Genomic DNA, 25,582 nt, shown 5'->3' with positions numbered 1-25,582 from the left:
AGGCTTGTCTCTATGGATACAGGCAACTCCTTCCTCCCTCTTCCCTTCAGGTCTGAAGATGGCTCCCAGTTGTTGCTAGCCTCTGCACCAACTCTTTGTGTGCCAAAACTCTACCCATACTTTTGTAAATATTTCTTTATTAAACTCTCTTTAATTATTATGTGCGAGCAACAACATGTGTTTCCTGTGATGACCTTGCTGTATTCTGGAAAACAGTGTCCCTCTCTGGAAAGGTGTTGCCGCCTGAGTAGCGCTTTAGCTGGATCTCCCTGTGGTATTCTACGGTTCCACAAAGTTGGCTGCTTCTGGAGGATTGGAGGCAGTGTTGGCCCCCCACTTCTGCCAATTTGTCATACAAACATTGTTAGGAGCCAAGTCAGCCTTTGTGAGTAAAAGTCCATGTTATTAAAACCCAGTCGTAATCTCATCCCTGCGGCCATGATGACTTTTTCATAACCTTATTGAACAAGTACTTTTCCATCTGATGATTAAAAGATACCTCTATAGAAGTGTCTTTACTAAGCAGCCACATGAGACATCAATATCTTCATATTCTGAGTGCATTTTGAGGTCAGTCCTTCTAGTTATTTAGCAAATTTTCTTGCCATTCATTGTTTAGTATTTTAATTTTTATTTTTTTATCTATGATAATGTGGCCAAACAATAACCTCTGTCTATGAATAGATAAGTGATTCAGGTTATCTCTTCTTCCAGTCAAAGGAAGTAACCAGAATAATGTCCCCAGATCAGTGCCAACAAATCCTCCTTAGCCACCTATAAATCTGGGACCTTTCCACGAGCCATAGGTATGTGTTAAAGCAGTGCCTCAGGAATCAACACACTATTATTGTGAGCAATCTTCTAATGAAAATTTCTTGTTCCTTTCTGACCTTCACAAGCATGGAATGAATATACCACTTCAGCTTAATAATGGTGTGCCACTGGCATAGCCAACTTCAGGATTGATGGGTCAGGTAACACCCAGTTCACGATGGGCTTCTTGGGTCATTGGGTGATCATTCAGGGTCCAGGAGCTACTTCTCAAAAGAACAGTTATTTGCTGAAAGAACATGGATTTTCTCCAAAACCCTAGGGACCTCCAACTGTGATTCTCTAACACAGGTTCCCGTACAGCATTCTGCTCTCTCATAGATATTTTAAGCACCATTGAGTCCATTCTGCCATGTAGACCTTGTGGCAGAACTGCTTGTACAGTATTATCTGAAAGCATTTTATTTCTCCGGGTCCTATTCAAATCTGGCAGGCAGTAAGTGTTTTGCCTCTTTCTTAATAGAGCAAATCAAGGTGCAGCAACTTACCATTTACTTTGGAGAAGATATCGCTGCTGGGCTCCCAAGGTCTTTATAGGAAGACCATTGTATTTTCATTAAATTTATTTTTTGTCCATTAACATACATTGTTTTCCCAAGGTACCAAGATTACATGCTATCCAGTATTCTCCAGATCTTATCTGCATGATGCCATCAACATAAAGAATCTGTGTGGTATCCTGTGGAGTAAGGATATTATCAAACTGTACCAACTAAATCGTGGCAAAGAGCTAGGAGGTCTCATATAAAGTTGAGGGAAGATAGTGAGGAAGCAGTACTCTCCCTGCCTGGTGAAGTTTAAGTGCCCCTGGTGTTTTCTGTTTATTGGGAAGGGCAAAGTTTTTGTTAGATAAACTGCTGCATCCAAGGTGGCAGAGGCTGCTTTTAACTGTTTTATAGAGAGACTACAATTTAAAAAGCAGCTAAAATTAAGGTCATGGCTTGGTTAAGCTTAAGAGAAATCATTCTCATTCTTCAGAAACCATTTCCCTCTGCACTGACCAATCAGCATGATAATATTGTTCCCGTAGGGAGAATGTGTTAATTATGAAATAGTTATTATACTAGATGCGAATGTGTTCACTCTATATCCTCTGAGTCTTTATGTGTCCATCACAGGTAAGGTCTAGTGAATGAATGACAATGAATACAAAGATGATGATTAACAATTCAGTATGAATGACAAGGAACTTGACCATATTCTAGACTGGGTACTTTAAGATAACACTTTCATGTTAACTTTCTTTTAAGAATTAAAGTATATAGATATCAGATACTGTATAATTGGTTAGACCCTAAAGAATATTTTAAATCAAGTCAAGGGCAATATGTATTAAATTATATAGTGAAGAAAGAAAAATGACTAAAATTCTACAATTGTAGCTGTAAGTTAAACACATAAAACAAATCAAATACAAAAAGAGAGTTTAAATATTATGGATATTTAAAAAAATCAACAGTGGTTTGAATCATGTAAGATAATATTGATATAGGCACTGACAGATAATCCAGCCTGTAAACAGGTAACATACACTTATGGTATCCATAAATAGAGTTCAGTACTGTAAAAAAAATAAAATAACTATGAATATTTAGATTGAAGAAGAGATTATTTAACTGCTTCTCTCCAGTGTGTAAAAGATTTTTAAAAGTTATATTTATTGATTAGTTACCTATTGCTGCATACAAAATTAGTCCTAAATTTGGCAAAGTAAAATAAACTTTTTACATCGGTGTCTGTGCTCAGATATTGGGAACAGCTTCCGCAATGGCTCTGGCCCCGAGTTCTTCATGAGGCTGCAGGCAGGACATAAACCAAGGCTGCAGTGAACTGAAGGCTTGCCTAAGGCCTCCACTCAAGAAGCTCCAACAGGGATGTTGGCAGGAAGCTTCAGTTCTCGTTGACTGCTGACAGTCATGTGAGCTTCCCTGTAGGGCTGTCTTGTCTCAAGTTAAACGGCTTCCCCTAGAACTAGTGATCTAAAAGAGAAAACAAAGAAGCTGTGGTGCTGTACATGACCTTCTCTCAGAAGTCACCTGGTGTCATTTCTGCCACATTCTATTCATTAGGAGCAAGTCACTAAGTCTAGTCCACACTCAAAAGACAGGGAATTAAGCACCATCTTTGAAGGAAAAATGTCAAACAATTTATGGACATATTTAACAGTCACCACAGATGGTGAAAGCTGAATAATACTACATGAGGTTGAAATATAAGAAAGAACTCCATGTTAGCCCATACCCCCAAAAAATTCAGGGAGAAAGAACAATGTGAAATCTTTATATTTTTTGACAGTTTTAAGAGTGTGAATAAACATCTAAACCAATGGCTGTTAGCTAAAGCAATATCACTGTCTAGGAGGTCTTTCAGAAAATTTGGGTTGACTTTTTGATTGTCACAATGTTTGGGGGGCGCTACTGGCACTTAGTGGATGGAAGCCAGGGAAGGTAGATGTCTTACAGTATCTGGGACAGTTCTCCACAACTGAGAATTGCCCCGCTTCTTGCCTGGCTAGCTCATGTTCCACTCATGTAGGTGACATGTTTTTAAGTATTTGAATCTAAAACTTCTGTTTTAAAATTACAAATGTTGTTTTTGCATAGTCTTAGTGATTACCAAAAGAATATGAAGAAAGATTGCACATTTTGTTGGAATTTATTGAAATGTGTTCATTTTAGAAAAGTATATCATGGACAAGAGTTCCTGTATTATTTGAGTCTCCTACACCATATACCTGTACCCCCTGCAATTCTAGCTGCCACATTCAGGGATTCTATCTATAGGTGCAGGCAGCTGACTTATTTCCCTATGTCTTCTAGATTAATCACAAGTGAGCATTAGCATATTTATATGCATACTGTTTAATTAAAAATTTTTCTCTACTTATTTATTATTTGCATTATAGTCAGGGTATTTTGTTGATTTTTAAAGAGAAATTATGTGTATGGGTGACTTATGCTTTATGTGTGTACTATTTCAAGATTATAAAAGGAGCATTGTTAATGTTTGTTATAAAAAGAGTGTGTTGCATATGGTGGGGTTGAAGAAGGGCTGACATACAAACCCATGATGTTATGATATTATTAATCACCTTACATGAGAGACCTCGACATGTATAGGGAAATATTCCGGAACAGCTCTGTCCAGGAGAAGCATAATTATGCATCATATGTGTAAGTTAAATTTTCTAGTAGCTCTATTTAAGGAAATTTTCTTAAAGATGAAATCAACTTTAATAATATATCTTATTTAATTACCTACAACTAAATATTATTTTAAATATAATAAATATAAAAAAATTATTGAAATATTTTCATTCATTTTTTTGTTCATGCTCTTTAAAATCTGATGTGCATTTTGCAGTTATAGCAGATCTAAGTCTAGATAAGCCATATGTAAGTGCTCAGTAGACACATGTGGCTAGTGGCTACCTTATTAGACAAGAGTTCTAGAAGTTCCATGAATAAAGAAATTCCAAGGAAGGCAGTAAAATGTAGGAGGTCCTCTAGATTAATATGAGAAACCCCTTAGTTTACTAATGGACACAATAACTGTTGTGGCACATCTTTTTTTCCCTCCTTCCACCCCCTACCCCCACCCCCACCATATTCCTCCAGTAGAGGTGGATGAGATGTAGCCTTGATGGAGCAGAGAAAGCCCATATGCCGCTTTCCTTAGGAAGACCCATGAAGAGACTGAGTAACCCCACCCTCCTTGAGTCCCCAGAGGCCTTGAGCCATGAATGGGCCCAGCCAAGGGACGCTGCCCATGATTGGGACGGGGAAACCAGCCCACAGTGCAGAACAGAATGCTGAAATACAACAAAAAGAGGATTATGTCTTTAGTTAAAACTTTGGCATTAAATAAAAAAGGCAAACAGGATGGAAACATGCAGCCCTGTCAGCCAGATTGGAGCAGAGCGGGACACAGGTAACCTTGAAAGCAGGCTCCGAGAAGGGGTGGCAACGAGGCTGGGGCATGTACCGGGATGGCAGAAAGCTGTGTTTCAACCACTTGGGTGTGCCTGCTGGGCCTGGCAGGGAGCGCATGCAGAAAACTGAATACCCTCGACTGAAGGGACTTGGTTGAACTGGTCCTTGCAGCTTTCAGATCAGAGACTTGGTGTTCCAGCTCAAACACCGACCATCTGCAGTACGACTTCTGTGCCAGAGGCTGCGTGGTGAGGTGTAGCAGCAGCTAGTAAACCCAGCCACCTGCTACAATTCAAACCTGCAAAATTAAGAAGGCTCATTCCTCCCTTGACACTTCTATCTTTGTCTCCCTCTCCTTTGTCCCCAGGCCATCGTATCCCTCCCAATCACTCTTCCTCTCCAGCTAAGTACAAAGCTCTTCTTTTCAAATAACAAAGGCTCCAAAAGTACCTGTCGCATCTCCTTTCCTAGCATATGTGTCCAACATACTGCCAATCCTCATGTAGCTGATATCCTTGTTGTTTCCCACTGTTAACAAGCTCATTCCTAATTTATCCTTTAGCGGACAGCCTTGTAGCTACTGGAGTCTAGTGGTTCAAGTGCGGGCCTTAGAGAGCAGCACACCTGACTTCAAGCCCTGTTTATGCCACTTAAAAGCTGTGTGATGTTGAAAAGCAAATAAAACTCTGAGCTGCACTTACCTATAAAATTTAGTTATCTACCTCATAGGGTTATTGTGAGACTCTCTTATAGAGTTATTGGGAGGTTCAAATAAGACAATGAATTTGATACAGCATGGTACTTGACATATTGTGAACAATTAATAAATGGAAGCTTTTACTATTACTATTTCCTCAATCTATAATTCTTCTCTACTCCTGGACACCCATCTAAATCCTAGGCATTTTTCAGTATTCTCAGATCCCACTTCTACTCTAAGCCTTCTACAAAATTTACTCTTTCCTTTTCAAGTGTTTCTTGAGAACTGTGACACAAACTATTCTGGGATTGACTTCTAGTACAGGATACATACCTGTCATGCCAAATTCTTCGATTAATGGCTTGATGATGCAAAGGGAAAGTAAAACAATAGCAGGTGCTGCTGGTCCCCCCCGCCCTCCCTCTCCCTCTCAGCCCCTCTGAGTGAGCTGGAAGCTATGGCAGACGGTTTTACCTTCTCACCGACAAGCATGTTTTACCTGGTTCCTCGGCAGTTCCCAGCAGGATGGAGTTCGTGCTGCCCGCAGCAAGATGCCACTTGTTAGCATGCCCTTTATTGGCTTTGCCCCTTCTCTGGCTCACTTTCCTCACTCCCACTGAAGCTTCCTGGAATTGTTTCCTAAAAGAACTACCTTCTTCAAAATCCTTGCGTTACTGTTTGGTTTTGGTGAAACCCAGATATGACAGGAACTAACATTACTGAGTTCACATTGTAAGTCGGACATCTTGCTTTCACTGTCTTCTTTCATATTCTCAACATTCTTATGAGGCTCGGTATACTTTTACTCATTTTCCAGTAACAAATTAGAAAGCCAAGACTCAAAACAGTTGAGTGACTTGTTCAGGGTAATACATATTTTAAGTAGCAAACCCAGCAATCCAAATGCTTAAGTGCCCATTTCTAAATTAATAATTGTACGGAAAAGCAATAAAACATTTTGGGATAAAGTTAAACACATTATAAGAAATAAAGTCAGGTAAAATTAGATCTCTTTCTTTAGTATAGCCAATATGTGATGAACTAAGCTTTAAAACAGAGTTCAATGAAATAGTGTCTGGAGACATAGATGTTGAATGCTTAGATGTCATTTAAATGCCTTATTTATAGTCTACTTTCTTTATTCTGGGAAATAAAAATGGGAAGATATGGCAGTGGAGAGCTGCCCAAATGAGTCAGATTTTATAAGAAGGTATTAGAAGATGAAACCAATTTGGCTTCTATGACATTTGAGAAAGAATTAGACAAAGGGAATTTTCCTGGATACTTAGATACTAAAAGGAAAGGGTTGGATGGATGAAGAAAACTATTGAGAAAAATTTCTCTACCATATTAAAATTCTCATTCAGAATTGATTTTTTATCTTTCCAAGTCACACTGTCCATGTATATAAGGGTTATTGAATTATAACATGAACTGTCAAATCCAATAAATGTGGGTAAGGAGATAGCTGAGTAAATGTTAAAGGAAGCAAAGGACAAAGAGATAGGTTTTCCATAAAGAAGTAACTATTAGATGACCACACATTTCTTAGATTTTTAGAATCTATATTAATCAAGTTGAAGACGTTTGAAACATTCAGTTAGAATTAAGTATTACCCAATTTAGTTAATGGATGTTACTTTCTGTGGTTCTATAGTCTAGCTGTCAAGTTTATAATTTTTGGAAATAAGAGTAATGAATTCATATGAGGTAGAACCTAGTGTCTTCAGAGAAAATAGAACTGAGTCTTCAGTTTTCATGAAGCTTGAGGACACTTGATATTTTTAGTAAGCTTTGAGATTATCAGACAAACTGTACAGTAAATATTTATTGTATTGCCTCTGAAGTCGTTACTGTTTATATTTTTTTAATGTCACATGAAATCATAAAAAAGCAGTCAATTTGAATTGGGCATTATTGTTTCATTTTGTTTTTGAATTTTTAAAGATTTTTACTTATGCATAATCCAAAAGAATTACATCATATTTACTGTAAATTTATTAGCTTTACTATGAAGTCATTTAATTTAGAGCCCTAGGAAAAATGACTTTTGGCCAAGCAAGCTTTTGTAGTGTGCCCTCTAATTCACATTTTAATAAATGTCATTTTCTAAGTACATTACCTCATGCTTTGGCTTTAACCCAGATGAATACTGAGAGAGTAAGAGAAATGTGCCTTCTGACTGATTCATCCATATTTTATTTTACTTTTCATTAAGAAATTACTCTTTGGAGAAAATCAATAATCTTCTGTGACTGAGGGGAGAGGTTAGTGTGTTGCAGTGACGCATTCTAATTTCTCCAATCCAAGTGCTTTCAGCCAGCTGTTGCTGATGGAGGTCTTGTCCTTTCTCGTTTTTGCAGCCTGGGTACATGGCGACCCCAGAAGAGTGGCTTATCCTACAGACAGCAAGGGCCACTTTTGTGGCCAGAAAGGCACCCCCAATGAGTGAGTATGGCCACCTTTGCTTTATCTGAATTTACTGTTTAAGCTAGGACCTAGAAGCCACTTTTACCTTAATCTTACTGGACTTCTTAACAAGATTGAAATTCATAATGAAGGCCTTCCCTCCCCTTTTCCTAGAAATAGTTTATAAGCAGTTAGAGAGTTTGATACTCTATAACTTAAGATAAGTTATGATTGTGATGCAGAGTTTTATTAGATTGCTTGAAGATACTGAACGAAAATATAATTATAATGGATAAATTGAACCAGTGGGCTTATCAGAAGCCATATTTTGAAAGCCGTACGAAATGTCCTTGGAAGGCTGAGTTCTGAGTAGCTGCTAAAAAGCTCAACATGGCAGTCATTAGACTTGTGTTTGCCACAAGTAAATCACTCTGATAAATCACTCCCCCCCCGCAGAGTGAGCAGCACACCTAGAAGGTCTTCAGCGTGTGGTAGACTTTTCAAGGCAACCTGACTTCTGCAGACAGTGGCCCTCATCCCAGTAGCTGAAACAAACAAGGATGAAAGTTCCATCAAATTCCTTTCTAATGTTAACCATAACAGAAACTTCCACTTCTGAAAACAAGGTTTTTATTTCTCTACTTAAAAACAAAAACAGAAACCCTACATTTTAACAGAAATGTCCCTTCTCTCTCACTAATCCATTTCTTTTGTCAGTATGCGGGGTTATAACTAGATCTGGCTCTTCATAACCAGTTCAGGGTAAGAGCTGGTACTGAATGGAAAAAAGAGTCAACAGCCCCCCTCCTGTTAACAACAGCAGCAGCTAGGGCTCACAACACTTTAGGTGTTCCCTATAGTTCCCTATAGTTCCCTATAGTGCCTACCCATAACTATGGAGCTTATTATTTGAGATACACTGAAAAAAAATGGATTCAGGAAGGGGTTAACAAAATTCATAATGTAGAATTTTTACAGGCCACCAAGAGAGAACAAAATATGGGTGGGGAGAAACCCTCAATGTCAGGTTGAGTTTATAGTGGACAAATTAACTTCTACAAAAGGTCCTTGTTGTCTATTAGAGATGACGGGACTAAATTCTGACCTAGAGTGGTAATTCTTATTTTAACCTCAGTAACTAAAAAATCCGAAATATTGACAACAAAATCTTTACATTTTGAGGGACAAATAGAGCACCAGGTGATGAAAATCATACAAATCTCTAAGTCTCTAGTTCTATAAAATAGGCTATTTTTAAAAAGGTCTCAATATTAAGTTTTCCAGGCCTAAGCCAATGACCCACTCATTTCCAACAAATATACCATAACATCAGTACATAAAGATCATTTAAAGAAAATCCTAGCATAAAGCAGACATGTTCATTAAAGCACTATATAATAAAAATATGTGGGAGGTAGTAAATTAGGGCCTATTTAATGGAATATAAGGGAGCTCTTAAAAATTATTTTTATATTTTCAAGAGTTGATTCTGTTAATTTTCCTTCATATTTTCTCAATTTTGTATTATGACCCTATTGGCTTTTTTTAATCCTAAAAATTATACTCACCCATATTTTTCTGGTATTTTTATGGTTTCCTTTTTTATATTCATATATGTAATCCATTTGGAATTTACTTGTGTCTATGCAATAAAATAGGAATAACATTTCCATTTTTTTCCAGTTGTAGAATCAAATTTCTCAGAATAGTTTGATAAATAATATACTCTTCCTTACCCTCGATTTATGATACCAAAACTATCATATAATAAATTTACATATTGTATTTGTTTCAGAGCCATCTATGCTATTATGCTTTATATTTTTTAAACTACCAATTGTTTTAATTCTTAATGTGTAAGTATATTAATTTGAAATTTTAACAAGAAAGTTGCTTTACATTATACTTAGAGTTTTTAATAGTAAGGAAAAATTTATAAAAAATCAGATTTCAATCATCAAAACAGTGTGGAACTATAATAGAACTAGGAAGTAAGAAATAAATCTCATTATAAATATAAATTCTAAATGTAACGAAGGTGGGATTTTAAGTCAGTAGCTAAAGAGATGTAACTTTACTTCTCAAGAAGCAAGAAAAAAACCCAAACTAAGCCTGAAGTTATTAGAAAAAAGGAAATAGTGAAGATCAGAGTGGAAATAGGCAAAATAGAGACTAAAAGAAAATAAAAAAGATCGATGAAACTGAGAGCTGGGTTTTTGAAAAAATGAAGTAGACAAACCTAGACTTATCAAAAAAGAGGGAGAGGAGACATTATAGCTTATCGTGAAAATACAAAGGATCATAAAAAACTACTATGAACAATTATATGTCAACCAATTGGACAATCTAAAGGAAATGAATAAATTTTAGCAATATACCACCTACCGAGACTGAATCATTAAGAAATAAAAAATCCAAACAGACTGAATATTAGTAATCAAACTTCCAAACAAACAAAAGACCATGTTCAGATGCCTTCACTGGTGAATTCTACAAAACATTTAAAGAATTAATACCAAGCCTTCTCAAACTCCTCCAAAACATAGAAAAGAAGAGAACATTTCTAAACTTTTTTACAAGACCATCATTACCCTGATAACAAAGCCAGACAAGGACACTATAAGAACAGAAAATTACAGGCCAGTATTCCTAATGAATATACATGCAAACATTCTCAACAAAAATATTAGCAAAACAAATTTAGTAATACATTGAAATGATTATATACCATGATCAACTGGTACTCATTCCAGAGATATAAGGACGGTTCAACATCCACAAATCAATTAATGTGATATACCACATTACCAAATGAAGGATAAAAATCATATGAGCATCTCAATAGATGCAGACAAATCACTTGACAAATTTCAGCATAACTTTATTGATAAAAACTCTAAACAAATTGAACATAGAGGGAATGTACCTCAACATAATAATGGCTCTATCTGAAAATCTCACAGCTAGCATCATGCTTGATGGTAAAGAGCTTTTATTCTAATATCAGGAACAAGATGAGGATGCCCAGTCTTGCCACTTTTACTCAATGTAATACTGAAAGTCATAGCCAGAGCAATTAGGCAGGAAAAAGAAAAAAAGGACTCAAAGTGGAAGGAAAGAAGTAAAACTCTATTTTCGGATAACATGATATTATATATAGAAAACCCTAAAGACTCCACCAAAAACCTCTTAGAACTAATAAATTCAGTAAAGTTTCAGGATATAAAATCAATACATAAATTTCAGTTGCACTTCCATGCATTAATATCAAACTATCAGAACGTTAAATTAAGAAAACAATACCATTTACAACTTTATGCAAAGGAATAAAATACTTAGGAATGAATTTAATCAAGGAGGTGAAAAATCAGTGCACTGAAAACTATAAAACCTCAGTGAAAGACATTGAAGGGACACAAATAAATAAAAAGATGTATCACACTGATAGGTTAAAAGACTTCATATTTTAAATGTGTATACTACTCAAAGTAACCTATTGATTCAATGCGATCCCTATCAAAATGCCAATGATACTTACAGAAATAGAAAAAAATCCTAAAAATTGTATGGAACAAGAACAACAATAAAGCCTAAATAGCTAAATCAATCTTGAGAAAGGGAAACAAAGGTGAAGGCATCAGTTTTAAAGTATATTAAAGCTGATAAAGCTGTAGCAGTCAAAGCAGTATGGTATTGGCATAAAAACAGACACATAGATAGAGAGCCCAGAAATAAACCCATACATATAAGGTCAATTGATTTTCAACAAAGGAGCCAATAACGTACAAAAAGAAAAGGATAGTCTCTTCAACAAATGGTACTGGGAAGACTATTTACATGCGAAAATGAAATTGGACTCTTATTTTATACCATACAAAAAAAAAAAAAAAAAACCCAACCCTCCAAATGGATTATGGACTTGAATGTAAGACTTGAAACCACAAACCTCCTAGAAGAAATTCCTTGGCATTGGTCTGGGCTCTGGATATGACACCAGAAGCAAAGGCAAAGGTGAAAATAAACAAGTGGGACTACTTCATATTGAAAAGCCTCTGCATAGCAAAGGAAACCATTAACAAAATAAAAAGGCAACGTACTGAATGAAAGTATTTGCAAGCTATGTTTCTGATGAGTGATTAATATAAAAGTGTATAAAAAATCATACAACTCAGTAACAAAATTAAAACAAAACAATATGATTAAAAATAGGCAGTAGAACTGAATAAACATTTTCCCAAAGAACACAGATGACCAGCAAGTGCATGAAGAGGTACTCACAATCACTAATTGTCAGAGAAAAGGAAATCAAAACTACAATGAGGTATCACCCCACACTTATTAGAGTAGCTATCACCAAAAAGACAAAAGACAAGTTTGGGGAAATATATGAACAGAAGAGAACCCTTGTGCACTATCGGTGGGAATGCAAATTGGTTCAGCTCTTATGGAAACAATATGGAGGTTCCTATAAAAATTAAAAACAGAGCTAACACATGATTCAGTATTTCTACATCAGGTTTTATATCCAAAGGAATTGAAATCACTATCTTGAAGAGATATCTGCACCTCCATGTTCATTGCACCATCATTTAAAGTCGTCAAGACATGGAAGCAACCAAAGTGTCCATCAATGAATTAATGGATAGAGAAAATGTGACATATAATGGAATGTTATTTAACTATAAAAAGTAAAGAAATACTTCCATGTGTGACAACATGGATGGAACTTGATTGCATTATGCTAAGTGAAATAAGTCAGAAAAAAGACAAATACTCTATTATCTCACTTGTACGTACAATCTAAATAGACTGAACCCATAGTAAAAGAGAACAGATTGGTGACTGCCAGAGGCAAGGATGAGGCGTGTGGTTAATGGATTTAGGTGGTCAAAAGGGAGGGCCTTTCCATTACAAGCTTTGGGGCTGTCATGTATAGCATGATGACTATAGTTACTGATACTGTTTTGTATGTTTGAAAGTTACTAAGAGAGTAGATGTTGAAAGCTCTCATCACAATAAAAATATTACTATATGAAGTGACAAATGTTAACTAAAGTTATTGTGGGAATCATTTTGCTATAGATCTATATCAAATCATTATGTTATACATCTTAAACTAATACAATGTTATATGTCAATTGCATCTCAATAAAACTGGAAAAATTAAATTAAGAACTAGACAATAAAAAAAAGAGAAATCATGGACTTCAATCTAGTATGTTTGGTGCAGTGTGCTACTTTAAGAATAGAGCGTAATCCTGACAATCTCACCTGAAGCATTACCCCCAGTGTCTAGTTCCTTGGTTATTTTCTGGCATAATTTTTGGCCCAAACTTCCAGGAAAAAAATCTTTCATTTTAATTTGTAATCAATTATTTGTTTATATTTAGAAACAAAACTGATTATAATATTCCAAGGTATTATTTTTCATACAGATATCACTATTGCTTTCTAGAGTTATATTTTTAATGCATAAACATAAATAAAAGAATTGACAACATTTATATAGATACAGAATTAGTACTGCCCATGTATAAAGTGCACCTTATTTTTCCCTAAAAAATTTGGGCAAAAAAGCACACATTGTACATGGCAAATATGGTAAATAAATAAAAAAACGAGTGCGTGTGTGTGTGTGTGCACGCGCATGTGTTTCCATTCCAAATGAAATACATTTAGTCAGAATGTGTAAGCAATTTAGCCACACCAAAAGATTTAGTCCAGATAATACTTGCAAGACTGTAACAGCTGGAGTATTTGTACTTGTTAGAGCCTGATGTAATTAAAATGACCCTTTGACTCTTACCTCTCAAAGGCATTTGTAACTGAGCTTAAATGCCATGTTTAGAGATGGTGTTACAGTTTTGGGGATATAGATTTTTGCCATATTTTGCTTTGTTTATCCATGCCTAACCAAAGCACTAGGAGAAACACTGGGAGTTTTCTAAAATGTCAAAACAGATAAAACAGAGCTCTCAAGAGAAAATGGTTGACATGTAACTTTTTTCTGTCTCTTAAGTTTCAGGGAAGTTATTCATGATACTCGGCCATGGTCCTTTTCTTGGGGATTGCCATTAAAAGTGAGAGCTCAGTTGATTTTGATGCCACCTTCTGGCTGCTACAAAAACTTCAGCTTGAAAGGTTGTATTAAAACAACTTTGAACATTGTCTAAGGAAGCGCAATTACCCAGTATGAGCTTTTTAGGTAATGAAAGAGGAAAGACGGAGAGAGCAAAGCTCTTCCATTTAGGTTTTGCATCAGTTTGGCATCTAAATGAAGCAACATTCCCAATCTTACTAAAAAAAGATGAACCAGGTCTCCTGTGAATTCTCTCTACTGCTATGTTGGTCAGTCAATTTCTCAGGGAGGACTGTGCCCTGTTCAGGGTGAGGGGCTGTGCTGGCCATCAGATTTCACTACAGCATGAACTGGTGGGAAGCTGGCTGTCAGGCATCAGCTTTCAAAATGCTGTTGAAGCCCTTGCTATCCCCAGAAGGTTAACTCAACAAAAGAAGACTCGGTGTTGCCTGTTTTTCCTGGGTGCTAAAATTCTAAGTGCACGTGTATAGGAGGAGTACAGAGATGCTGATTTGCACTGCAGATTGTATATAAACTTTCAAATAATCTTCTCATTTTTGGGTAAATTTCTATTAACTCTAAGTCCAACATATCAAATGATTTCTAACTGGCAAAAGCATGTCCCACCTTTTTCGTAGTCACTGTGGTGCATCCATCACTCAACACACTCATATGCTCTCCATCTTTCCAAACTTGTTGAACCCTCTTGTGTAATTGTGAGCAGACCCCATCCTCCACATCCTCAGGCAGAATAGTGAGGTTTATTCCTTTTTCAAATGTTATTCTTATATTTCCATGAACCTCAGGAAAGAAAAAGATGGGCTAATGTACATGGTGGGTTATCTTAAATTAGTAATCTGCAGTTGCTTCTATTTTGTTGTTTCAGAGTGGAAATGTAATTCAAGTTAAACAATAAATTACTTCCTCAGTCACTCCACAGAATTGCTCAGCTCCAACCATCATAATCTACTTTGTACCCAAGGAATCTGAGGTCCACGGATATTTAAGGATATCAGTCAGACTGCAATAGAATGACTACAAATTTGTGCTGAAAAACAAAGGATTTTAAGGATTCTAAGATTTTGAAAAACCCTGTGGAATTTGTTTCATTCATTCTACATTTGATAACTACCTAGAATGGGCCAAGTGCCAAGCTAAGTGTTAGTAAGGTAGGGGTATAAAGATGAATAAGATAGAAGCCTTACCTTTGAGAATAACATAATCTAGTGAATAACTTTAGTTTATGTAGCATTTTGCAGGTTATAAATCAATTTTACCTATGGGAACTCTTGAAACTTACTGATTTACCATTCACAGTTTTAACCACTCCTAAGAGACTCCGGTGATCGATGACATGCTTTAATTTATTCATTCGCTCAAGTACAAATTTGAATCACATGCACCATGAGACTGTGAGGACGATATAGCTGCTTGGGTGGTGAAAGAGCCAAGCTGACTCTTGCAGAGTCCTGAAGTAGCCTTGTGTGTATTATGTCTGAATTTATAACCAGATCCTGAGCCATCTGAACTTGATGGGTTTACAGATATGAAATGTGTTTATTTTCCCCATAATTGCCTTTAACAATGTTCTTTCAAATCTCTCTTCTCACTTTGTCATCTCAGGTAGACTCTATTGCTTTCCAGGTACTCTCTATTGTTGAAAAATTCAATGTAGTTTAAATTAAAATTTGAATCTCATATCTTCAGTCTCCTAGTTCAGGATTTAACTCTGCAAGGGAACTTAAAGCAGAAGAGAGGGTCTGGACTACTATATCCCTTTTCTTCTTTCTCTTCTGGTTCTGGCTCTTTCTTTGCGTTGTGAGGGATGGAAAGAGAAGGAGTGTCTATCACTTTTTTGGTCACTGTCCTTATCCCGTGTGGTGTTGCTACTTCAGCTAAGATACAACTAGTTAGCCATGAGTCACCCTCTTTAGCGTACGCATCCAAAGCCTTGTTCATTCATGGTGTCCAAGTGGAAATTCTCTGGAGGAAGTCCTTACTGAGTAGTTCTTTGATCTGAGGGTTCGACTTAGCTTGCCTTCCTCCCAACCCCTTTAGTTTCATCTCTGGTGATTCACCTCCAGTTTCTTGTTGTCTGATGAGGTACTACCAGGGTAATGCAAGCCCATTTTCATCCTCCCGTAACATGCTACTTCAACACTATGCTTTTCCTACCCCATTATCTTTTCCAGCTCACGGTGGTCTCTTTGGGTTTCATTTCTCCCTGCTAACATGGGCACAGAGGGCTAACTAATAAGTCTGCCACATAGCAAGGGTCCAACTGGAGAATGAGATGCTGGGCTGCCCTTCCTACAGGTACCCACAGTCTCTATGAGAGATTCTCTCCGAGCCCTCTGTGATTTGGCATTGGGAAGAAACAATCACCCTTTCAATGAGAAGGGATGGAAAAATCCTCCTAACTGTCGTCCTTGTATCCTGCCAACTCCACTATCTCCAACCCACCTCATTCTATCCATGTTTCCCTTATGTATACATGGGCAGGAAGAGGGTAGAAGTAACACAAGGGTCTGGCCCACACTTTCCGTGTGGAGAGCTTTCTTGGTCTTTAGATTTGGATCCTACTTGGTGATTCTAAGTAGAAAAGTATCCAATAGCTTATTATATGTTTTGTTATATATCTAGTCACGTTAATTAATTGAGGACTTGACAGAGGTTCTGGGAAAATATATAGGACTTCTCTCAAGGTATGGTTTATACACCATATATATCTGAATATGCTGAGGAACATAGGGGAAAAAAAAACAACTGAATTCCTAATCTGTATACCCAGAGATTTGGGCTCTCAAGGGATAAGAATGAGTTAGGAATCATGATTTGCAAAAACACTGCAAGTTTCACTGATGCATACTAAAGTTGGACAGGCACTTGTCTTGAATTCATGACACATTATTTTATGTTACCAACAACACTGTGAATTAAGTAAGGCTGGTATTATTCCAGTACACTGCTGAGGAAATTGAAATTCAAAAGTGAACCATGGCTGCCAAATGGCAGAGTAATGCTAGTGAATATCGACCTGTCCTATAACTATGCCACTAACCATAATTTTGAACACAGTGGAAATGTTAATTTATTTATCTTTTTTTCAGATTACCAAAGTAATACATGTTTATTTCAGGAGATCCATAAAAGAACAAAACAATTTAACTAAGCAAATATAATTCCACCATTCAGATAGAATAATTTGTTTCTGCATATCATGTTATGCCTATTTTTGAAAATTAAAATAAAGTCCTATCTTAATACTCTTTAATAACATGCTTCCTAAAATTAATACATTGAGAACTTCTTCATCCATTTAATATTTTCTTCAACATTATTTACAGTGACAATGTAAACTTCCATTTTATGGTTGTAAAACTTTCATTTAATCAATCTCCTATTGATGGACTATTTGATTTTTTTCAACTTTTTACTATTACCAAATGTTGCTTTAAATGTTAGGCAGTTTAAAGGGAGGTTGCAAATTATATTACAGCTATCTAAAGAAAATGAAGCCAATTTTTAAAAGATTGTATTATATTAAAGTGTACAGATTCTGAAATGATATGGAACATTTCCACACTCACTAAAAATGTTGTTTTCTTAACAGGAACAAGAGCATTTTGTTTTATTTTAACATTTTCAGCTGTACCAGTCCTTCCGTTTTAATAAACCTACATTGCCCTACTACACAGGTAAGGCAAAAAATATATATATATATATATATATATATATATACGCACATATCTATGCCTAACTGGTGTTAGCCACTTTGACCATTCTTGGATGAAAGAATTCAGAAGTTAATTTGCATTGTGTCTGTGTGTTGTTAAAGATGAATTTATGGAAAGTGGGAAGACATAAATATGAGCTCATCTTTGTTCATAACCAATCAAAAGGAAACAGTAATTCATCAATCTAGCATCAGTAAAGAACCTTGTGATTACTTTGTCCAAACCACCTAATTTTACAAATGAGCAAACTACAGCCCAGTGAAGTAGAGGTATTTCTCTCCACGTTGGTATTACAAAAAGTAAGGCTAGCTATTGTACATAATAAACCTCAGTTTTTCACTGACTTAACACAATAAAGTTTCTTCTTCGCCACTTAGCAGCATGAGGCATCGCGGTCGGTGGGGACTCTCCTGCAGTCCCCTTTCCTCTAACGGCTCTGCCATCCCTTTAGTCTTCAGTGTCTGCATCCAGCTGCCAGAAGGAAACAGAGAGGATGAATAAAGCACCCTGCTCCTGACAGTCTGGGATCAGAAGTGTCACACATCGCATTTCTACTCCTATGCCATTGGCACATTAGTCTTATATGTTCACATCTAGATGCAAAAAAGAAACGAATCAAGAAAGGTAGTTGCGGCCTGAAGAGCATCTTCTGTGCCATGGAACAAATGGAATAAGACACACAAATTTCAGTGAGCAGTTAGCTGTGTCTTCCAGAGTCTAACTCTCTGTTGTCTAGAATATCCATCTTCCCAAGGGAGACAACCAAGAGTCCCGTGTAGCACTGTCTTTCACCCAAGTCCATGTTCTGTGGGTGATGTGTAGTCTCTCTGTCAGGTCTTGACACTTAATGCACAATGGAGATTGGGTCTAAGAAAATTAGAATACAAACTCCCATTCAGAAAGGGAGGAATGGTAAATACACAACAGTCTGGTGCATGGCACTAGAGAAGAGCCCTTTATTTAAGCTGGATTGTATTCTTCAAGAGGAATTTCCTCATCCATTGCATTCAGTTGTCCTTTGCTCAGCCACCTGGAAGGTTATTTCCTGTTTATTAGTCTCCAGGCCACACCATGGCTGAGCACTGGAAATATGCCATCTTGGGGGCCATATAACTTTGAAACTTTCTTCCTGTTGTGCAAGGTTTACCACCTCAAACATTATTTTGTCAAAGATCTTTTCAAGTTAACTCATGAATTCTTTGGCAATACCACTACCTCAAAAACTTAGAAGCTACTGACTTGCCTCTTTTTGGTTCCATGTGCTTGTAAATCACACCCAAAGGTCTTTCCTGGAGTTTGTTTATAATTTTCTTTCTTTCTTTCCTTCTTTTGTCTTTTCTTTTCTCTTTTCTTTTCATTTTTTCTTTCTTTATCCCTTTCCTTTCCTTTTCTCCCCTTCCCTTCCTTTCCCTTTCCTTCCTTTCTTTCTCCCTCCCTTCCTCTGTTTCTTTCTTTGTTCCTCCCTCCCTCTCTTCCTCCTTCTCTTCCTCCTCCTCCTCCTCCTTCTCTCTCTCTCTCTCTTTCATCTCCCTCAAAGATTTTTGATACCTTATTTCCTGCTGAAACTAAAACCAACTTGGGATATTGACATCTTAGTTCTGTGACCACCAGCTCTATCACAGACCTTGTTTTCTACTAGAGCCATTCACGGCCAAGGTCAAACCCTTGATCTTGTCAGTACCAATAATTACCATCCTTTGTAATCTCTATTTCAAACATCCCACTGTCTCATCTCGTCAGCCTCTCTCACATTCCAATGATTCTTCTACCTTGCCAGAACATACAAACCGCTGATCCTAATCCTTTCACAGTGTCCCTCAGTTCCCGCATGCTTTCATCTCTCTCTTTACCTGACTTACACTCCATGGTACCTCTTTAAAATCACTCCTTATGTAAACTTTCAATTTTTTTTGTCCCCCTCACTTAGTTGTACTTCCCTGGCAAAACCCCATCCCTGGGTAAATGCAGCTCTCTCCCTATTCCATGCCTGAACCCAGGCAGCTGTGTTTTCTTGGAGAAAATACACACAACAGTCCTCTACATTCAGGACCACTAAGCTTGAGTACGTCCTCATTGGAGTCCCACAGCTGCACTATAGACCCCTTGTCCGTTTGCTGGCCTACTGTCCTGGAAACAATTTCACACCTTCTCTTTTCACCTCAGACCTCCAAGATCTCCTTCCCAATATTCATGGCAGACTCTAACTTTGCCTTCTTTCTCACTGAGAAAGTATAAACATGCAGAAGATAACTTTCGAAAGCTCCCACACTGACATCCACTTGTGCCTTAGATATTATCTTACATACTCATGCATACTACTCCAGAAATTGCCTGTTTTTTTCTTTTTATTACCATTTTCCTTCTGTACTAAATCATTCCCATCAGTATATAGACATGCTGTTATTTCTTCCACCTTAAAAATTATCTCCTCAATCCCACATCTTTCTCCCAGTACTTCTCTTTATATTTGTGCCTCCCTTTTTTTTTTCCCCAGAACTTGTCAAAAGAATATGTCTAAATCCTTCTCATTCTCATTCAGGCTTTTGCTGCTATTCCAATTTCCTCCAAATGGTACTACTGACCTCCACATTATAAAACCAGCGGTCAATTCTCAATTCCTATTTACTTGATCTAACAGCATTGTTTAAGCAATCTCCTCTCCTTAAAATACTTCATTCACTTGGCTTCCAGTATACAACATTCTTTTATGTTTCCTCCCAACTCTCTGGTCAATTCCTATTAGTTTCCTTTGCTGGTTTCTCATCATCTTTCCAATATCTTCTAAGCATTGACATTCTTTCTTCCACCAAGCTCATTCCTCTTTGAAATCTGCATTTACTCTTTTGGTGATCTGACCTAGTCTTGTGGTTTTAACACCAACTATATGCTGCCTTCCCTAGTTTATATCTCCAAATAAGTCTGCTACCCGAACTCTAGGTCTTTATATCCAACCACTTAAGCAATGTCTCCATGGGAATATTTAGTTGGCATCTCAAATTAACATGTCCAAAACTCAATTCCTGATCTTTGACTTTATTCTTAAAATTGTTTCCCAACCCTTATAATCTTTTCTATTTTAATTAAGAACAACTCCAAATACCATGGAATAATTTTTGATTCCTCTTTCTCTCACACTCATGTTTAAGCTGCCAACCAATTCCTCTGGTCTCCATTGAAAACATACCCTGGACCAGGGTTGTCCCACCTTTTGGCATCTCTGGATGACACTGGAAGAAGGAGTTATCTTGGGCCACACATTAAATACACAAACACTCACGAAAACTGATGAGCTAAAAAAAAGGGGGGGCTTTAAATAAATTTATGATTCTGTGATTTTGTGTTGGGCCACATTCATAGCCATCTGGGAGGCATGCAGCTTGCAGGCTACAGGTTGGACACCCCTACATCTGGACCAAACTACTTTTTACCACTTCTTCTGTTTTTCAAGGAACGATAATTCTTTTTTCTGGATTAGTTCAGTGACCTCTTGACTGGTATTTCTGCCTCTATCCTTGGCCCCCAAACCCCAAACCCTTACAGTCTTTTTTCTACCCTGCAGCCAGTGTGATTCTGTTAAGTATGTCACTGTGTCTCTCCTTTGCTCACTACCACCCCCATAGCTTCCCAAGTTGCTCAGATTAAAAGCCAAAATTCTAACAATGACCTACAAGATCATTCACTGGCTGCCAGACTCTCTGACCACATAAGCTGTTACTCTCCCTCTGGTCATTGTACTTGGATCCTATCGGCCACCTATTGTCTTCAAAGGATCCAGGAAAGGTCCTACCTCAGAGCCTTAGATTTTGCTGTTCTCCCTGCCTGCAGTAGTCTTTCTTCAGATGACTATGGCTTGATTATTGGTCTTCAATTCTCTCTTCAGATGTTACCATTTTAGTGAGGCCTTTCTTGACAACCTATTTAAAATTGGAATCCCACTCAGTTTTCATCCTCCAATCTCCTCTCTAGTTTTATTTTTTTCATAGCATTTGTTACCATCTTCTAACAAACAATGTTATTTATTTGTTGTTACCCGTCTTCCCCTACTAGAAGGTAAACTGCTTGAGGGCAAGGATTTTTGTCTTTTTTTTTCACTGCTGTATCCCCAGTCACTAGAACAGGCTCAGAATAGGTGATCAGTAAGTATTTGTTGAAGAAAGAAAAGAAAGAAGGCATATCTTCCTACTCCCAGTCTTAGAATTTTTCTGCTATATTATAAAAATGTATCATCCCCACAATGAAACAAAAAGTAAATCCTTGTACATTATGCATTTTTGTTGTTTTATAAATTATTTACAAGATCATTCTTTGTTTATAACAAATGCAGTGTTTTAATCTTCAATATAACTTTCCCTTCCACTCATCAAATTCTAATTTGTATTAGAATATTAAACCTATATGAATTGAAAATGTAATAAAAATACTGACGAAGAACTATATCAAGTGCTCCTTTGTGGTTACTCAAAGAATCAGAACTAAGTCAGAATATATTTTAGCTGCCAATAATGCAGACTTACTTTTAGTCTGCCAAGCAATAGTTTATCTACTTGATTCAAGCCATATTTTTATGCATTGTGTCTTTTGTTAACTGTCAGCATGGCCCGGACATGTGTCACACACATTTAAAGGACAGAATGTGATCAATTAGGATACCCAACCTCAATGTGGCCTTCATTTTTGGCTAATCATATGTTGATTGCTACTAATCAGCATCCTATTTGAAGTGAACAAATTGGGATGATAAAAAGAGAGAGTAAAGAGCAGTTGCTATGTTATTTTTTAACAGCTCATTTTGTGTCTGGAATGAAATTTGGTGTCCTTTTTAACAAACCACTTTTACTCGTATACCATTTTAATTACTCTTTTATATGTTGTATAACAGGATTTTTATATGTATAATATACATTGTATGTGTATATTTTTGTAAATATAGAATCATCATGGTCCCAACTGAATTTAAAGCCTGAGAAAGCATCAGTATTTTCAGTATTCACTTTTAAAAATCTATTTAAATGTATCCAATAGGGGAACTAGTTTAGTTATCTTTCAAAGTCGTTTAGTAAATTGTCAAAGTTGTTCATTTAGTTATTCACCTCCTGCCGTAGTTTTGGGGTCGACATCAAATGTTCTTGTGTACAGCAGAAACATGACCCAAAGATGGGAACGAGATGTGGGCTCAGCAGCAGTGTCTCTACCTAACAGCCAGTGGAGATTGAGCGAGAATCTGGCCAGTAAGAGTCTTTAGCAATGTGTACAGTTGGGAGATGGAACAAGTCAGAGTGGAGAGCACTTTCACAAGGAGGAATTGAATGGGGAAGAGAGAGTATGCAAGAATCGACTGCAACTCTCATGACTTAATATGATTTTTTTTCAAACAGAAGCAATACCCATAGAATGCATCTTTTCTGAATCTGCTTTTTTCTCTGGGGAGTTACTGATTGGATTTTAGTCACTCTACAATGGCTCTGTAGACTAGCAAAGGGATCTGGTTTGGCATTAATAGGTCCCCAAAGTTCGTTAATGCGAAGTAATTGCATCGGTGACCTCTGCCCACGTTTGACTGGTGTTGCTAAAAGACTATAATAATGATTGATTACCACCAATAGCCCTCATTTTGTTAGTTTCTTATGGTAATAAAACCCCAATTATGTTTTGAGAATTGTTGAGAATTCACTGGAACTGATAGTTATTAGTGGCATACATAAGATATTAACATTTGGAACTTTTTAAGTTACCATCTTATTCAAACATAGGAAAGAAAGCAAAATTCTAACCCTGAAAATGCATACACTATACAGGAAAAATTGGTGAAACCTGAATAAGGTTAATGGATTATAAGATAATCAATTTCTTGATGGTGATATTGTACTATAGTTATGCAAATTATTACTGTTGGGCAAAACTGGGTGAAAGGTATGTGGAATCTGTTATTTCTCACAGCTGCTTGTAGATCTAAAATTATCTGAAAATCAGAAGTTAAAAATATGTGTAAGTCTATCATTGTATAGCATCTTATTGTTTTAACAGAACATCACCACCAAAGAGCAAGGAGTAGAGACTGATAGCTAGTATATGAAATTTTGTCTTTTACAATAAGATTAGAAAGTTGATTTGGTTTCTTGAATGTAAAATGGTGCTTGCTGTTTATCATGGTGGATGATTTAGAAGTCTAATCTTATAGATACTTCCTTGGTTTGTTTAACTCAATTCATTCAGTTTCTACCATTGTGTTCCTTTCCTTCACAGATCTGTGTCTCCAAGTGCCCAGAAAAATTTTTAACTTATATGGAAATGCAATTTCCATTCAAAATAAACAAACACTCTTGGACATATTATAGCCAGTTCTGCAAGTCCCCTATTACTCAGCCTGCAAAGGTATATGTGTTTAAGTTTATAGATCTAGAAAAAATTTAATTTTTGTTTTACTCTCAAGTGTAACATAAGCATTTGTAACTGGAAAAGCTCCTAAATCGAGGAAATGATTACTAAATGTACCATTCTGTTAAAATATATGCACAAATGCACATATACATACAAAAACACACATACCATTTACAGAATATCATTTTGTAGACTGGGGATGGGGGTGGTTATGCAAGATGATTAAGTCTGGTAAGTTAGCTTCAACTCTTCCATGACATCAACAAATTTTCTACTTGCATGGATGTTTTTGCTGTCAAGAGCTGAGAACTTCGACAGAAAACAGTATGGTGATTACCAGAGGGAAAGACAGGTGGGGGAGGTTAGGAGAGAGAGTGTAAAAGTGGAATAAATGGTGATGGAAGGAGACTTGGCTTGGGGTGGTGAATACTCAATACAATATGCAGTTGATGTATTATAGAATTGTGCACCTGAAACCTACATAATTTTATTAACCACTGTCATCCCAATAAATTTAATTTAAAAAAGAGTTAAGAGCAACTGTCGTTTACAGTCACCATTTAATTAATGCATTGATGAAGCCCAATGGCTACTTAGTAACAAGTACAATTTTACTTACAACTCCAGTTTCATAATATTCATTTTAAAGTATCCCAAAACCCTACCTAGGTTTAAATTTTATAAGGGAATCCTAAAGCTTCGTTATATTAATTAGTATTAATGGCTTCCAAATTAAAGAGGAGCTATTTTTCCAGAAGAAAATGTAAGGATTAGAGACTCAGGATGTGACCAGGATAAAGATACACACTTACAAATGTGTGCCTTGGTTTCAGAGAGTCTGGTTTTATTATTGTTGACTTGACTGAATTGTACTTAGGGCATTTAAGAGCATTTGTCAAATATGTATGTGGGAGAGATAATCTTACAGTTAGTTTTATTAGGGGAATAATTTGGAATAATGAGATTATCATGCAACTGAATGTTTAAAGGACAAAATTTTTATATTGAGGGTAAAAATTGTCATTACATAGTCTTTGAAATGTTAACATACTCTTCCTTCCATTTTAGTCTCTCTCACAAATAATAATGGATGATGATTGTCCAACAGCGATTTTTCCAAGCAAACCTTGTAAGTGGTTATTGTTTTATTTTAGAAACAAAGAATCTATGAAGGAGTCATTTAATTCAATTTCCTCATTTCACAGTGGATGAAGCTGAGGCCAAGAATAGTGCTAGGACTGGCCCAACATCCCCGAGTTAATTAGGAAAGAAGCCAGAGCCAAGGCACAATGTCCTAACACTAGACAGGGATATTTCCACTGGAGTTATGTGAATTGGGGGGGTTTTGCTGCATAAATACATATATAAAAAGACAGAAAATTGATTTTTGAAAGCCCAGTCAAATTGATTAATTGGTGTTCTGTGAACTTCCAGAGCACACACAGAGACATACTCTTGTACACCGACCCTAGAATTCAGACAAAATATTTGTGCATAAAATGTTTGGGGAATGAAG

The 25,582-nt window shown here is 36.6% G+C and overlaps 1 protein-coding gene across 1 annotated transcript in view; it reads left to right on the top strand.

Moving 5' to 3' along the window:
- SLC44A5 (solute carrier family 44 member 5) overlaps positions 1-25,582 on the top strand; it is a 309,363-nt gene that overhangs the window by 239,909 nt on the left and 43,872 nt on the right. Inside the window, exons 4-7 of the mRNA XM_054566860.1 lie at positions 7,827-7,911; positions 17,565-17,649; positions 23,932-24,060; positions 25,135-25,195. Of these exons, the coding sequence (XP_054422835.1) occupies positions 7,827-7,911; positions 17,565-17,649; positions 23,932-24,060; positions 25,135-25,195 (360 nt within the window). The remainder of the gene's footprint in view (positions 1-7,826; positions 7,912-17,564; positions 17,650-23,931; positions 24,061-25,134; positions 25,196-25,582) is intronic.

The sequence above is a fragment of the Pteronotus mesoamericanus genome, unplaced genomic scaffold (assembly GCF_021234165.1).
Source record: "Pteronotus mesoamericanus isolate MK-2021 breed Mesoamerican mustached bat unplaced genomic scaffold, CSHL_Meso_final contig_181, whole genome shotgun sequence".
NCBI classification, from domain to species: Eukaryota; Metazoa; Chordata; class Mammalia; order Chiroptera; family Mormoopidae; genus Pteronotus; species Pteronotus mesoamericanus.
Note: the sequence above shows the minus strand (reverse complement) of the source record. Positions and strands in the feature narration are given on the sequence as shown.